The 17,452-nt window shown below is 36.4% G+C and overlaps 1 protein-coding gene across 3 annotated transcripts in view; it reads left to right on the forward strand.

The window, feature by feature from the left end:
• Window positions 1-17,452, forward strand: part of PPP4R4 (protein phosphatase 4 regulatory subunit 4) — an 81,225-nt gene that overhangs the window by 19,342 nt on the left and 44,431 nt on the right. For all 3 annotated transcript variants that reach the window (XM_016145522.2, XM_016145520.2, XM_016145521.2), the window contains exon 3: window positions 5,011-5,113. Coding sequence is in view for 2 of the 3 variants with exons in the window: in XM_016145520.2 (XP_016001006.2) it covers window positions 5,011-5,113 (103 nt within the window). In the remaining variant the exon portion in view is untranslated. The remainder of the gene's footprint in view (window positions 1-5,010; window positions 5,114-17,452) is intronic.

Consider the following 17,452-nt stretch of genomic DNA (forward strand, 5'->3'; position numbering starts at 1 on the left):
AATATTAATAATATCAACTTAGAGGCATTTTTAGACTGACAGTTGGGCCACTTCTTATGCTGGGACCGTGATCCTAGGTGGTAGGTGGGCCCAGGTTGTGGACTTAGAAATCAGGCTGGAATCCTGGCTCAAATCTTCAGTAGTTGAATGTCTGGGTAAATCACACTTCTCTGTGTGTGGGACTCAGTTTCTTCAACTGTAAAGTAAGGATAGAAATATGCTGCGTATATACTGTCAAGATGAATGTGGTGATGTATGTACAGCACCTTACCTGGCACATAGGAGACCCTTAAATGTCAGTTTTTCTTTTATTCTGCCTTTGGTGCTATTAACAAACACGGTTCATTTCTCTATGATTCTAAGCATGATGACTATAAGCAGAGTCGCATGCTTCTCTACATAAACTTTTTGAAGATTTAACATGAAGGACTCAAATTTGTCATACCAACATGAAAATATGTCATACTGACATGAAAAATTACCGACACGTGGACTGGTATTCTGTATCTTCTGCTTTAGATTCTTAAGTCATCTTTGTCTTAAAGGGAGGTATTGTCGTTCTCGGAATTTTAATTGTCTAAACTCATCATTTCATTAATTTTACTCTGTTCATTAAAATAAACTATTTAATAATTTACTTTGAGTACAGAAATAATTAAATATCAACTATGTAAAGTTCAGTTTTCATTATGAACTCAAGGCAAGGCCTGCGTGGTATTTGCTTTATTGTTACAAATTCAAGTAGCGTCAGCAGCATGTGTGCTATATTTTGGATTTTGAAACTAGAGCCGCTAGGATTAGCCTCACAGGCTCTATATATACACACTCATTGAAGATCCTGCACTTAGTCGAACAGTAGCAGAGCTAGAGTTCTCAGATTAATTTTCCCAATAGCGACTGCGTTGTGTTGTCATTTTTGGATGGCATCTGCTCCTTCCCCTCCCCCTTTCGCACTGGTTTAGGAGGAAATAAACTGCAGGTGTCTGGCTAGGAAAAGAGGGAGGGTTTTTTGCTACACAGTCAGTATTCTCAGTGTGTGCGTCTGTCTTCATTAGATTTTGAGCTCTTAGAAGGTCGAAGCGAGGTATAAGAATAGAGAAAGACAATATTGTCAGTATCTAGATCCGTTCTCACATGCGGCTTACTTTCTTTGTGAGGAAGGGCGTGGGTTTCGTAAATGAGCACAGGTAGTCTCATTTTTCAAGACCCAAGATAATGTTTCCACACGTGCCTTAGGCAACACAATATAGTAAGAATTTCTGGTCCTTCTCTTTATTTCCCTCAAATAGGCTGTCATTTTGTTTTCTTCCAGTGTCATTGAGGACCAGCTTTTTTTTTTTTTTTTTTTTTTTTAATATCGTGTATTTTTACAAGTATTAAGCAGGATAATTATACAGTTTGCTGTAATGGCGGTACATAGCTTAGGATCAGGAGTGGGATGGGAAAAGCAGATGGACGGCTTTGGTATTGGCTAGGTGCAGCAGCTGGAAGAGGGGCAGTGTAGGATAATGGTTAGGAGGTGGGTTTTAGAGTTGTACAGGTGGGTAACTTTGGGCAAGTACCTTCATCTTTCCAAGCCCTAATTTCCTTATCTTTAAAATGGAGCTAATAATAGTATTTAATCTACCTCATAAGATTATTGTGAGAATTAAATAAGACGACTGCAAGTAAGGTTCCAATTAACGTAATGCCAAGCAGATAGTCTATTAGATACTATTTTTATATTATTAGGAGCAGGATGATTGAAGAAGTGACGTCATTGGTGGGACCTTACTTGAAGTCATTGGGAGGTTCAGGCTGGCAAGGCAGAAAGCGAGGGATGTTAGAAATTGGAGAATAAGACATAATTGGGGGATTAGGTCACAGAGTTTGAGATTCTAGAGGTGGAGCGTTTCCACACAATGACATCAGCCTTTGACAACGGTCGCTGATGTAGAGACAAATTCAATCTAAATCAACAAATATTTATGGAGTCCTTACCGTGTGCTAGATACTGTGCTAAATATTGGGGAATGTAAAATTTAAGTAAAATATCATTGAATTAGAGGTGGTCAAAAACTAGCTATTCGTTGTTTGCCGGAATGATGAAGTTACCCACGACAGTGGCGGGAGCTGGGATGACAAGCTGTGAAACTTTATTAGCACAAAAAATGTTTGAGTGGATCGACTTGTTTTTCACTGGTTTGAGATGCTACTATAAATGGCTCTTTAAAATAGGCGCATCTCCCAATGGGAATAAAATAATTAGCAACATTAATTTAGAATTTAAAAGATAGCTGTCCTAAATTCATTTATTTGACTAGTCTTTTTTTTTCTTCCTCTTTCCTTTTTAGCCACTAGTGTACCGATTAGGTGATTAACCCAGTTCTTTTCAGTTTTAGAGGAATGGGTTGCTGAGTGGGGTTGTGTCCTTCTTGTTTCTGAGTGAGTATCCTAGAAAAGGAACATGTCCCAAAGAATAGCGTAATTGGGGCAAAAAGGAACAGCTCCTGTCGTGGACAGGGTGGTTGTTCCTTGTGCCTTCCAGTTGAAAGTTGTGGGCTTCGAAGTCTAGGAAGCCTACTTTATTAAAAAAAATATATGTATACACATGTATATAATGTTAATTAAACATTTATTTTAAAATTACACATACCCTATTGAATAGCAATCAAGTGAATTTTACACTGTTGACTTAAACCTGTGCTGATTATTTTGGGGTTCCTTCCATTCGGTGGCGGGTAGCACAGAGTCACTCGTATTTGATTTCTGTGTATTGACTGTGACCAAAGTTAGCAGGAGATAAGAGCGAGTCCACAGCACTCGAGAGGTCCCCAGGCAGGAAGCTCCGTGCCCTGCTCTGCCGGCAGCCGCGCCTGCTCTCCTCCATGTCTCTCTTGTCTGATGCGCAACCTTTGCGAAGCGCTCCTCTTGCTTTTCCTCTAACGTGCGTCTAAGGAGCCTGTGCGCAGTTCTACCTCTGCTCCCGGCCCTTTGCCACATCACTTTACCATCGTAGTTACCAAGAGGAGCCGTGTCGCCAGGACGAGCAGAAGCGAATATGTGCAGTTGGTGTCGGACGGACCTTCTGCTTCCTCTGGGCAGACTGCTGCTATGCACTTGGCCCGTTTCACTTGTGTGGCCTGAAAAACGCGGAGACTCTGCAATGTCCCCTCCTTTTATTTTCTGAGCTCTTCCTCTATCGTGGTGGCTCTCAGAGTTTTGTCTACAGACCGGCAGCATCAGCACCACCTGGGAGCTTGTTGGAAATCAAGTTCTCGGGCCTCACCAAGATCTGCTGGCGCAGAATCCTGTAGCTGGGGCCCGTCTCTAACGAGTGCTCCAGGGCGATTTTGGTGCAAGCTAAAGGCTGAGAACCACTCTAGCATTTTGTGCTTGACAACCTGTGTACCTTTCCTTGACGTCTCTGACAATATATTTCTACTAAGCTTAATGTACAGATTGAAAATATGGAATTCCCATTGTTGTAGATCAATAATTATGTAGTGCTGGCAATGTCATGTGGTTCACCTAATAGTTACTTTGTCTACACCATGGTTTCTTAGACATTTTCTTGTTGAATCATTGATATGTGGTTTTTTTGTGGGCAGCTGCACTGTGCATTGTGGGATTTTCAGCAGCATCCGTTGAGTCTACCTACTAGATTACAGTAGCATATCCCAAGGTGCGATACTCAACAATGGCTTCTGTCTGACGTCGTCCTGGTGGGGTGGGTGGGAGCACTCCCAGTCGAGAGCCACTGGTTTCCCCTTCTGAGCAGCAGGATTAGGATGTAGACGTATTTTACAGTGGGCCACCATTCGACCCACTACAAGTAGTATTTTTATATACAACTTTAATTTCCCTTTTTTGATCTTCTCCCCATCTTGGCGTGGGTCCCTTATTTTAGTCCCTTCTCCTTTTCTTCTTGATTTTGCCTTTTAAAGTATTCACATAGAGAGCGGTGAGTATAGTGGATGATTGTGTTGACCTGCATTTCACAGGCTACTGTACTGCAGAGAAAAAGCCTTTCCTCAGAGCAGGCAGCTTCATTTAGAATCAGAATATGCTTCTTAGTAACAGAACTTATAAGACTCTGAAGCAAATAAATATAATACTTAAAAAAAACACTTTTAAAACTATGATAAGGTCGTACATATAATGACAAATAGTTCCATTTGAAGGGCTAAGTAAAAATAATTTTAGTTAAGATAAATAAATATTATGGTGTCAGTAATTAACATTTAAATTTGTATCAGTTAAGCATAGGTAGAATTTTCCTCTGAGAGGGTACCACATTTACTATCATCATCTTTCTATATATATTTTCAAGTATTTACACAATGTATGTGGTTTAGCTTATGTTTGAAAAACAAAGAATTTTTGCATGGAAATGTATTTTCAAAAGAATCTGAACACCTTTTCTAAGGGATTTAAACCACTAGAGTATCACTGGGATTACCTTGGTGAAGTCTTGATGACCTGATGAGCGTTATGTCAAAAACGTACTCTTTATCTTTAAGACGTTTCTGGTAACTCATAGAGTCGATCTAGTGCAACAGGTAAAATCATTGCATTAGAAGTGAGTCGTATGATTCTCTTGTAGTTGATTTTGTTGCTTCCCTTGCTGCCATTATGATTATTAATATTTTACTATAATGAAATTTTACCATTCATATTTTTTGTAAAGTAGGGCAAATTGGCAGGTCACAGGAAAAAGTGAATTAGAATTTTAAAGTAAGTAATAATAGTCTTAAGACTTTTAGATCTAAACTATGTATGTAGAAAATCCTGTTTTAGCATAAACATAATTACTGTCTTCATGTATTTGTTGTAAGATTTAGTTAAAGAAATTTCAGTTCTGGTTTAGTTTTTATATCTAAGTGATGTGTTTAAAGTTTAAAACTTTATCAAAGTCTGAGTGTTTATCATTAAAAGCAGTCAGTATTCAAATTAGTCCCTACTTTTTATAATCATAAACCAGAATACGACTTACAATGACAAATTTTAAATTTGTGTTTTCTTTGTAAGTGCTGGTCAAGATATCCAGGGAACAAGTGTGATTGCAAATCTTCCATTTTTGATGCGACAGAATCCTGCGGAGACACTTCGGAGAGTCTTACCGAAAGTTAGAGTAAGTTGGTGCGAAATAAGATTTGAATTTACCTTTTTTTCCCCAGTAGCATGTTGTCATTGTCAGGAGAAAATTTCAGAGCTTGTGATGGCTGATCTTTTGTACTTAATCGTTGAGTGGAGGAAATATCATGATACACATTTCGAATTATGATAGAAACAGGGAAATTAGCTGATGCAAATGGAGAAATCCAAATCTTAAGTTGTAAAGATTTCTTTAGTCACTTTCTGAGTAGAGACATTTTAACAAAGTTAGCTTTTCAGTAGTTCAAAAAAAAATTTTAGTCTCACATTCATAGCTATCTTATTTGGTATTCTGTTGACTTAAATCTATATTAATAGTGTTCTATAACATCGATAGTATAATTTAACTGATAACTACTGATGATGACCCAGTGGCGACTTCTACAGAATCCTTAAATAAAGATTGAGTTGTGGCCATCAGAATTTTAGTTTTATATTTATTTTTTTTCTTCTTAAATTCTTCAGAATTAGTTTTTCCTACTATGCACAAAAATATTTCGTCTACTATAACATCCTTTCCTCTTAATACTTATTGATAACATATAATATTAAATATTTAATACACAACATTTATGATTTGTACATGTGCGCAAAGTGCTATTCTTCGTGAGAACTTGAATGGACAAATGGGAGCAGGAAGGCTACGTACTAATGGGATTGTGTTTGCTAATAGCAAATTTTATATGCTTTGCTTTGGCTCTCTGTTTAGTTATAACTTTTTAATGTTTTATAAAATTTATTTATATGTATTTAAATACTGTAATTATTAGTGTGTCCTTGGGTTTTAGAATGGTTGGTTACAGTTACCGTGATTTAGATCAGTGGCGTTCCATGTTATTTTTACAAGATGATCACATTTCTGTGCAAGCAATGTGACTTTTTTTTTACTAGTTAAAATCGTGAATAGTTTATTTTAGCATTGCATATTATTTAAAAGTGAATCAAGCTTTTTCCTACCTATTTTTCCTAGAATCATGTCATAATTTCAATGGAATTGAGTCTACGCAGTCCATTTTACATTCAACTCCAGTGACAGTAACTGACCTATGCTTGTTAGCATGACATCTGGAAGTGCCAGTTAAAAATGGTAGATGGGAACAGGTGGCTTGGTCCTCTTGACTAAAGAGTTATCGTACATAAGTGAATTAGATTTAAAGCTAAAAATCCTGAACATGCTGTACATTGTTTGAGCAGGCTAAATCTGGCCCACAGCATACTGAATGTCTAAAGCTTCATAAAGTAAAAATAAAAATTGAAGGATATAGAGTAGTGACCTTTACAGGTCTCTAAGTTATTTTGAAAAAAGCCTTTATTAATGAAGTTACAATAAAATCAATTAAATAATAAGTCCCTCACTTAATTTCATGATATTGTGTAAAGAATATTATATACTCACATATAGAGTATATTTAAACAAAGAATCAAATGTATTTGCTGAAACTATATAACTGAGTTAAAGATATGATTTTAAGGAGCTTTTAAAGTAACAAAAATTAATCCATGATATAGGAGATTAACTGAATAAATGGATACTATAAAGAAAATTATAACAATGAATATGTACTAAGAAAACCTTTACTTATTGCTGAATGATTTCATTCATTTCTTGAATTAATCAACAAGCAGCCATTTACTTGGGACTCTCATTTATCTTGCCCTGTACAAAAAAAGATACAGAAAGGGTAGCAGACAGTCCCAGATTAGATTCTACATCTGGAAGGCCTAGAGACTATAGAAAAAAATTAAAGAACAAGTATAGAAGAGTATTTCCATGTGTGATTCTGACTTTATTTAAAAATGCTGAATAAGTCAATGTTAAAAAAGACTTAATGGGGCCAATAATGATTACCTTTATAGAGGGTTTGTTATATAATATAGGCAGCTAAACATTTAAGCAATCCCGTGTTAAATTATACAACCTGTGTTTATGTACAGATCATTTTAAATCATGGTATTCGTATATTAAGATTTATTGCTATGCATTGTTAGCATCTTCTTCAAATCTGCCTTGCTTCTGTGAATGCTTACTTTCAAGTGATAAAACCATAACAGAAATCACACATAGCCACTTTATTCGCTTTTGCTATGGCCATAATATAAGTGAGCATTTAGCAATAATGGCCTTCTCATTCATTTGTAAATATTTACTGAGTACCTCCCGTGCGCCAGGCACTGTTGTAAGCACTGAGAAAATAGAGGTGAACAAAACTGAGAACTTGCCCTCAAGGAGGCGACAGTCCAGAGTGGGGAAAGAGACATAAAACGAGTGACAAGAAGGGTAGTGACAGGGGGTACCTACTGTGCATTGAGAGAGAGAGAGAGAGAGAGAGAGAGAGAGAGAGAGAGAGAGAGAGAGAGAGAGAGAGACCCTAAAATGAAAGAGCTTGGCGGAGCTGAAAGAAGCAGGCATAGTTGGAATCCAGTGGGTCAGGGTGGGGTGTGACTCAAAAAGACGTGAGCGTGGTGGTCAGCGACAGAGCACGCGAGAGCTGTTCTTTCTTAGGAGGGTCCAACACTACTGAAGGATTTAAGCACAGCACCGACTTATCCCATTTACATTTACAGTGACCTTTGACAATTATGTGTAGAGTGGATAAGAGTGGGAGGATCAGGAAGCTATAGCACTAGTCCTCATGATATTTAAGGGTGGCTTGGATCAGAACAGCTAATTCAGACAGTGGAGAGTAGTGGAGGTGTCCGAGATACACTTATCAAGGTAGAATGAACTGAACTTCGTAATGGATGGGATGTGGGGAATGAGAGCTGACTTCCAGATTTCTAGATTGAGCATCCAGATGGTTCTGCTGGTTTTAGGTATCTTAGTTGATAATGTTTATTAAATCCATAGGGAAAAATATTTTGAGTACTTACAATTACTAATCATTCTATGAGTGATTTACTTTTAGAGGATTTAAAGATACGAACAATAAATATTTATGTAAGAAACTGACTATTCCCACGCTTCTTACCACATTTATAATAGTAATATAAGCAGCTTTTAGAACTCACCCTTTATCTTATCTTTACCTTAAAGAACATCATATAAAGTGATGATAGAGATGTTTCTGGCTTTAGGCATTATAAAAGCTCACCAATGATATCTTTATTTTAATTTTTTGTTTTGTTACATTTGTGTTTCATCTTTACAATAATGTATTAACTGAAAAATGGTTTTTAAAATTGGTTGCTATTTTCACTGTTTGAGAGATGAAGGAATTTAAGATTAAAAATAAAATGGCAGAAACAGAGTCAGAATTAGAACTGAGCTAATTCATAGTATTTCTACAATTTACTTCCTAAATTGTATCCAACAGAGACAATGAATGATAATGCAGTTAGGTAAATAATCTCAAAGTTAAATTTAAATAAGAATTCAGAAAGTAAATTCAATTCAAATTCCCTAGATATGGAGACACTTTTAAATATAGTTGTCATAATATATACATGTTATATGATTTAATCCTAGAGTATCTTTTGAAAAAGAAATAAACTTTTTTTATTACGTCTGAATTCTTTTCTACAGTGAACTAAATTGAAATCTTACATGTTAGATTTCAGTATTTGACTTGAACTTGTAGTTATCTAGAAATGAAAGAATTTTATTGTCAAGATAAATTTTTAAAATACTGTGGTGGTTCTTTATAAAATTTAAGATGGTAATGATATAATTACACCATGTAATTAATATCGGTCACTACTTTGTAACGAAGTGTAAAATTGTCTCTACCTGTTGAGTTATTGAATCCTGTTAATTGCTTTTTCACTTATTTTAGAAACCAAAATATATGGCATAAAATTATATAATAGATAATGTGCAATGTCAGAAACAGATAAAAATAACCGTAGCAACAATCATTGAGGTCTTATCATTTGTCAGGCACTGTAGTCTGTCAAACGTATTATGAACTTTTCATCTAGTCCAATGCTCATGGCAGTTCCAAAAGGGTCACTTGATAGAGGAGGACGTGGCCTAGTTGAGTAACTTGCCCCAAGTCACAAAGCTAGGAAGTGGTATAATTAATCTGAACAGGAAATCTGACTCCCAAGTCCTCCCTTTTTACTGCTATATAATCTCTTTATTAGCTGATCATGATTGTAACAGATTTATTATGTATAATTTTACTTCTCAAGCCTAGTCATCTCTCGTCTGGGTCCTACAGCAATCTCCTCACTGGACCTATTGCTTCTACCTTGCCCCCTAGAGCCCTCTCTGCCAGAGAGATCTTTCATATATTTATATGAGAACAGTCTAAAGATTTAGTGTACACCACAATGCCTCAATGTATGTGCACATTGTGAAATGATCGCCACAATCACGTTAATACTCCTGTCATCTCACATAGTTACCTTTTTTTCCTTTAGAGAGCTCTTATAAAAAATATCTGTCATATCTTTTTCTTTGTGAAAATTGCTTAAGTGTTGTGGTAAGCAGCATTATGGCCTCCCCAAGATACCAAGCCCTAATCCCTGGAACCTATAAATGTTACCTTATTTGCAAAAAGTGTTTTCGCAGTTGTGGTTAAGGATCTTGAGATAAGGAGATTATCCTGGGTTAATTGGTTAGGCCCTAAATGCCATGTATCTTAGAAGAGAAGCGCAGAGGTCAGTTTGATGCAGACACAGAGGAGAAGGCCCTGTGAAGACGGAGACAGAGATTGGAGCGATGCAGCCGCCAGCCAAGGCGGCCAGCAACTACTGTAAACCGGAAGAAGAGAAGGACAGATCCTATCCTAGCGTGTCGGGAGTGGGCGTGGCCTTGCCAACACTTTGATTTCGGCTGACTGATACTGATTTAGGATTTACGGCCTCTAGAACTTGAGAGAATAAATTTCTGTTGTTTTCATCCACTCAGTTTGTTGTAATTTATTTCCCGCAGCCACAGGAAACTAATACGAGTAACTTCCCATTTCAGATAGACGAAGACTCCTTGCTGTGTCCTTAAATGACCCCGTTTAGCTTTTGCATCACCTGCCATTCTTTTCCTTGTCTTCCACAAGGGCAGACTCTGTCAGTCTGGTTGATCACTATATCCCCAGAACCTAGAACAGTGCGTGGCAAGAAGTAGGCACTCAAAAATAATTTTAAAATGAGCATCAATTAAGCTTAACATTCTGAGACAGTAAGAGTAGACCTGAAAGGCCAATGATGCATTAGCCTCCTCCACTGCTGTCATTCTTGGATGAGAAGTAAAAACAGGGTATCAGTGGAGTGATATCATGCTGATTCGTTTTCCTAGAGAAACCTTTTTTTTAGGGGAGTGGGAGAAAGATACACACTAGGGAAAGGATAAAAGATATAATTAATCAATCAATATGAAATTTGATCATTTGCACTCAGTAGATGCAGTCTACCAATCTGATTCTGAAAAGATTCATTAGTTCTCCTTTTATGAATTTTGTATTACTTTATTTTCATTTATGGAAATAATAGAAAAATGTAAGTTTCTCCCGATGTGATTTTTTATTAGAGTATTTCATATCTACTGAATATAAGTAGATTTAAAACAAATCTTAATTTCAAATATTTATAGAAAAATTTATAGTGTAAATAAAGATATTTGTGAATAAACTTAATTTTACTTACTTTTTAAGTCTGTTTCAAGTGTCATAGATATGTGGATGAACAATAATCATGCGAGGAACAATTACTGTTGGCCAGGACTGTGCTTAGTGCCTTAGACATATCTTTTTAAACTTCTTATAACAATTCCATTTGATGCATTTATTTTCATTTTAGAGTTGAGGAAATCTAAACCTAAAAAATTCAGTTGTCGACTATGAATAATTTTGTTGGGAGGTTTCTAGGAAGCATGAAATTATATATGATTTTTTCCTATAGGTCACCAAGAAAAAAAGAAATGATCTTAACTAAAGGAATTAAATAAATTAAATTAAAAAGCAGATGATACACATTCCTTTTTTCTTTTGTTCGCAGCTCAGAAGTAAAAGTACCTGTCTTCTTCGCTGTAGGCGATGTTTTCTGAGATAAGTTAAAAGCCATGTGAAAGGCAAAAGCATTTTGTGAAAGAAACACGTTTATACATAATAAACAAAACATGATGCTCCAGACACCCTACGGGTCATACAAAGCCCGCAATAGACAAGAGACAATGGTGCTCCCTTGACAAACTGAGCATTTGGGGACATTGATGTGAAGGAGGGTGAGGAAGGAAGTGAAATCGTTCCTATAATATAAGTTGATGGAAAATAATCATCGGGGTCTGCACTGACCTCTTACCAGGAGGACTTATGGGCTAAGAAGCATAAAATTACATAACTAATTTTTTTCTACTGTACTAAGAAAAGAAAAAGTATTAACCAAAGGGATTAGAGAGCATGAAGGGATGACACAAATTACTCTTTTAATGTGGTTTACAGCTTTTAAAAAAAGTGCGCTGACCACAATGCATTTTGAAAATAATGTGTGTTTTTTTCTTTTTAATGTATATCTATTTGTGTTTAAGGACAAAATAGATTAACACCATTAATTATTTTACATTAAATTCAATAGAAACATTTATTGAGTATAGTTTTTCTGGGCATATATAAAATGTTATATTTGCTAATATTCCTTATAGACCTAAACATATTGCCTTTCAGTAAATTCTAGTGGAGACCAGTGTTTTCACATATGTTTCTTAGTCATTCTATACCTAGTGAATATATCTTTCAAGGAAAAGGCTGAACAGTATTTTTTTTAGATAAACAGAAGTGGAAAAGTTTTGTTTTGTTTTGTTTTGTTTTTGTACCAGACTTATACTGTAAGAAATGGTAAAGGAACTTCTTTAGGCAGAAATAGTGTGATACCAGATGGATATTGGATTTATGTGAAGAAATGAAGAAATGGTAACAATTAGGGTAAATGTAAACAAATAATAATAATAATTCTATACAAATCCTTCCAGAAAATAGAGGTGGAAGTAAGAACATCACAAGTTATTCTACGAGGCCAACATTACCCTGATACCCAAATGAGACACAAACATTACCAAAAACAAACAAAACAATCAAACAAAAAAACCTAGATGCATATCCCTCACGAGCTTCAATGCAAATATCTTCTGAAAAACAGCAAATCAAATTCAGTAGTATGTAAAAAAGATACTATATCGTGACCAATTGGAGTTTATCTCAGGATTTGAGGTTAGTCGAAAATTCAAAAATGAACCAATATAAGTCATATTAACAAAGCGAAAAACAAATAAACCACCATCTGGTTATCGCAGTAGATTTAGGAAAAACCTCAGCAAACTAGGGATAGACCGGAGCTTTCTCTCAAAAACCGGTACGTAACATCATCTCTACTGAACACTTTTCCCTAAGGTCAGGAACAAGCCAAGAGCGTCTGCTCGTAGCATGTCTGCTCTTAACACTTTGTTTAGCACTACCAGATGTTCTACTGAGGCAGTAAGACAACAGAAAGAGAGGAAAGATATGCACGTTGCAGAGAAAGAAAGAAACAACTGGATTTTGATCAGATAACATCTATGGGAGAATCTACAAAAGGATAATACTGCAACTACTAAGTGACTATAGAATGGTTGCAGGACACAAGATCAATATACAACTCAACTGTATTTCTATACGCTAACCACAAACAGTTGGAAACTGAAGTTTTTCTTAAACTGTCACAATAGCATTAAATATGTAATACTTAGGGTCAATCTGATAAATGATATGTAAGATCTGTATACTGAAAACTATGGAACACTTTTGAGATAAATAATAGAACTAAACAAACAGAAAGATATACCATGTTCATGGGTCAGAAGACTCAATATTGTTATCAGTTATTCCCATATCAATCTATCTATTTAATGTAAAATGATCATAATTCTAGTAAGTTAAGTATTTATTTGATGGGAAATGACAAGCTATGTCTAAAGTTCATATTAAAATACAAAGACCCAGAATAGCTAAAATAACTTGGAAAACACAAAGTTGGAGGACTTTTACTACCTAATTTTGAGACGAACTATCCAGCTACAGCAATTAAGACTATGTGATGTGGGTATAAAGACTTATCAATGGGACATATATAGAGGAAAAAAAATAAATACACATACGCATTGCCAATTGATTACAACACAGGTACAAAAGCATGTCAGTGTAGAGAAGATAGTCTTTTCAACGAATGGTGTTGGGTCAGTTGGGAAGAAAAGTCCATGCCTTGTACCGTATAGAAAAATGAACTCAAAATAGATCATAAGCCTTAAGGTTAAAAACGAAAGTTGTTGAAACTTCCAGAAGAAAACATGAGAGAAAATCGTCATGACCCAGGGTTCGGCAAAGGTTTCTTACATATGACACACTAAAAGCATGATCCATGGAGGAAAATTTAATATTTTGACCTCATGTCATTGTAAAGCTTCTACTCTTCAGAAGACACTGTCAAGAGAATTAAAAGACAAGTCACAGAATGAAAGGAAATATTTATAAATCTTATATTTGCTAAAAGAAATGTATTTGGAATACATAAAGAACTCTCAAAAATCAATAATAAGAAGACATGTAAAGTACAGCATAGGAAATATAGTCAATAATATTGTAATAACTCTGTAGCGTCAGGTGGTACTACACTTAAGCTGGGGCGGGGTGCGGTGCAGCATCTCCTAAGTTGTATAAATGTTTAACCGCTATGTTGTATTAGTTTCATAATATAATATTGAAGGCCAACTGTAATAAAAAAAAAAAGTAATAAAAATAAGAAGAGCACCCAATTTTTAAAAACGGGCAAAAATTTGGATATTTCACCAAGCACAATTTGTGGGTCACCAGTAAGCATAAGAAAAGATGCTCAGCATGTTTAGTTGTTAGATAAATGCAAATAAATCTATATAGACCTATTAGAATATCTGTACTAAGAAAATGACCGTTACCTTTTCAGACATTTTTCAAATTTGCTTCTGCCTAGTCTTCTCTCTGGTCCCCTTCTAGGGCTCCAATTTCACATACGTTAGGTCCTTTCCATCTTTTTCTCTTTGCGATGCATTCCGATCATTGATTTCGATGATTATCTTTTCCTAGTCTAGAATTTCTGTTTAGCTCTTTTAAAAACCTGCCACATCCTTTTTTTTTTTTTTATATCTTATAGTTTTCTGTCGAAATTTTCTATCGTGTCTTTTATTCTCTTGAAATAGGCATGCCTCAGGTAACACCAACGCCTGGAGCTCCTCTTGGTACACTCCTGTTTTCTGTTGCTTCTGTTGGTTCTTATTTATGTCATCTCTTCACGTTCCTGTGTGTTTCATCTTGTATTCGATAAATTATTTATAGAAATAATTTGAGGCCCAGGGCGATAGCTTCTCCAGAAAGGAATATATTTTCTTCTGGCAGTCGTTTAACTGCACTAGCAATATAAGTCTCAATCCAGTTTTAGGTGCCGGATGATTTGAAGCAAGGCCACTCTCCCCGCAAAGGTCAGTCTGCCTCAGGATTACACTCATCACATCCCAGGGGGCTTCCCAGGGCCTCTGCAAGGCTGTCAGAAAAGTGTCTCAAGCTCTGGGCCTCTCAGGAGCCTTTTCTAGAATCAGCAAATCATTTCAGAGGTAAAAAACAGGCTCCAAATTACATGCTCATCTTTCTGGAATTCTATATAGTCTGTTAGACTTTGAATGGGTAATTTTTCTAGTCATGGGTAATCTAGGATGGATAATTTTTTATTTTTGGACAGGCAACCTTGTTCGCATATGTCTTTATGCAGATGATTTTTTATATTTTTTCCAGCTTTTTAAATTAACTTCATCGGGAGAGCTGATTCAAATGACCTAATCTGCCATTACTGAAAGAGGAAGTCTCCTTTTTATTTTTTCCTTCTTGATTTAATATCAGAACAATAGTAACCCAAAATGTTTCCGTGTGTATACCTGTGTACACCCTCTTCAGCACACCTTACCTCATCACCCTTACCTCACATGGACTGATTGATTGTTTTCTAATGATGTGTTAAGAATAGTTCAGAACTTAAATGTTCTGCTTAAACACTCACGATGAATCTCTATGTTTAAACTTTGAGTTTTTCAGCACCCTTATTTTGTTGGGGTGAAATTATGTTTATAGCAGCAGATTTCCACTATCGGTCTTTGCTTTCTCTGTAGGCAGTCTCACCCACGCCCAAGCCTTTAAATATCATCTCCAGAAATTATATCGAGTCTATGTTAATTCTCTTTTTTATGGCAGACCTTTTCAGAGTATCGGATTTGTAAATACAATTCCATGTTTGTAATCTCTATTGGATTTCTCAAAGGCATCGCAAAGTTAACGACTCCAAAATTGAGTTTCTGCCATTTCCCTTTGACACCTGGGCTTCCTCCAGGGTCCCCGATCCTAATGGGTAACACCGTTACCCATATGGTTTTCAAGCCAGAGTTTTGGGAATCATCCTTGGCACCATCTGTTCCTTCATTACTCGCTTATATCATCCAACCACACTACCTCCAACCACCCTAGTCTAAGCTACTCTGAGGGTTTGCTCAGATATGTTTCACAGCTTCCCAAGCGATCCTCACCCACTACCTCCCTCCCACCCACCCCGTCCTACCTCACTCCTTTCTGATTCATTTTCTTCTTTATAATCAGCATGATATTTCAAAGCGCTTACGACTGCAGTTTCAATATTCTCCTGCTTGATGCATCTCAGGCCCTACATAATTGGGGCTCTGTCTGCTTCACTAGCCTCGGCCCCTCCCCTCACCGTGCTCCAGGCACCCTGACCTCCTTTCGCTTCCTGAATCTACCGTGCTCCTTCTTACCTCTCTGTCCTGGGAATTCTCCCTTTCTTACTCTTCCTGCTTTCCGGCCTCTCTCTATTCCAGCTTTCATCTAGTTAATTCTTTCTCTGCACATGCCGGTGACCCACCTCTCCTCAGAAGAGCGGGTCGCCTATTAGATTTCTCATGCCAACTCGTCCTTCTCATCCTCAGCTCTTCTCACAGTTTTAATCACAGTATTAACAGGAGCATTGCTAAGTCTCCAGCACTTAGCACAGTGCCTTGAATGTAACTAAGGAAATATTTGTGGAATGTTTAAATGCATGTAAACAGCAGGAGCCCCTCAAAGGTAGGAAAAAGTGTATTTGGCTTTTCCTCAGTTTCCCAGAACACTTAGTCTGATGCTATTTACTTAATAAATAGCCGTAAATGAAATTAAAATGATCAGAATTAGATTTTCATTGCGCCACTTTAGAAAAGCTTAGGATAGAAGAGGAAAGCACTGTGTCTGAGTGGAAATAAAACCCTATTTCTACTTGCTTATAGAAATTTGCCATACTCTCCAATGCTGCTTTTCACTTCCAAAAACGGTTTCTAATTTTTTCCAAAAGTATTTAAGTAAATATGGCTACAACGGATCATTTGAAATGATTACTTATAGCCCTTGTATCAAGTAAGTCAATATTGTTTTTTGATAACCACATCTTTTCTTTGTAACATTTGAAATTGCTTTTTATTTCCATTGTAAGCCTAAATCATGAAATTACACGATTCTAATTTATTATATGTAAAAACGACTTGGCAGAGTAGCCCAGCAAGAAGGTCGCTTTGAGAACCATTGTCTTGAAATGTGTTTATTTACTTTGGCGTTGTCATGATTTTGCACACAAGTGTGCTTCACTGCGCATTTATGGGAGCCATGTGATGATAGTCACTACCGCTTTCTTCATGGAAAGAGGTCTTTGGGATGTTTTTATGTGTACGTCCTCATGAACCTTGCTAATCACTGAAATACAGACTTGTGGAAGGGTGAAGCACATATCTTTTGTTCCTGTTCACCGTCTCCGTTTTGTTCTGCCTTTTCCCCTCTCGGTTTGATTTTCAGTGCTCTCGACTGACTCCCTGCATTTCAGTGGGGAACGTGGCAGTCAGTGACGGGGAAAAGAATGAGGGGTCGCGGTCCACCGTCAAAGGCATCTTAGAGCTGGCACGTTCCTATTACTCAAGATTAGCTCAAGTGTAGAGTCTTTTATAAATATAATTTTATAGCGAAAAGAGCTGTTTTCTGTTATTGTTATTAAAAATTTCACATTTGTGATGCTCACAACCCCAGATATTTTATGCCCTAGAGCTTCAATGTTTTAATATTTAAATCCATATTATTTAACTTCAAAATAACCAGTAATGTTATCTCTAAAAAAAGTGTACAAAGATACTTTGTAATTTTAGGGCTCTTTTACCTTTAACTAGCGCCATTTATGGTAAATGTGTTTACCAGTTTTATTCAGTGAGTTTACTTTCCAAATGTGTGAATTCAAAGTATTTGCTCTTCTGGAATAAGCCAATGATTGATTTACTGCTTCTCCACGTTGTGTATTGTAAAGA

Source organism: Rousettus aegyptiacus, unplaced genomic scaffold, assembly GCF_014176215.1.
Source record: "Rousettus aegyptiacus isolate mRouAeg1 unplaced genomic scaffold, mRouAeg1.p scaffold_m13_p_3, whole genome shotgun sequence".
Taxonomy (NCBI): domain Eukaryota; kingdom Metazoa; phylum Chordata; class Mammalia; order Chiroptera; family Pteropodidae; genus Rousettus; species Rousettus aegyptiacus.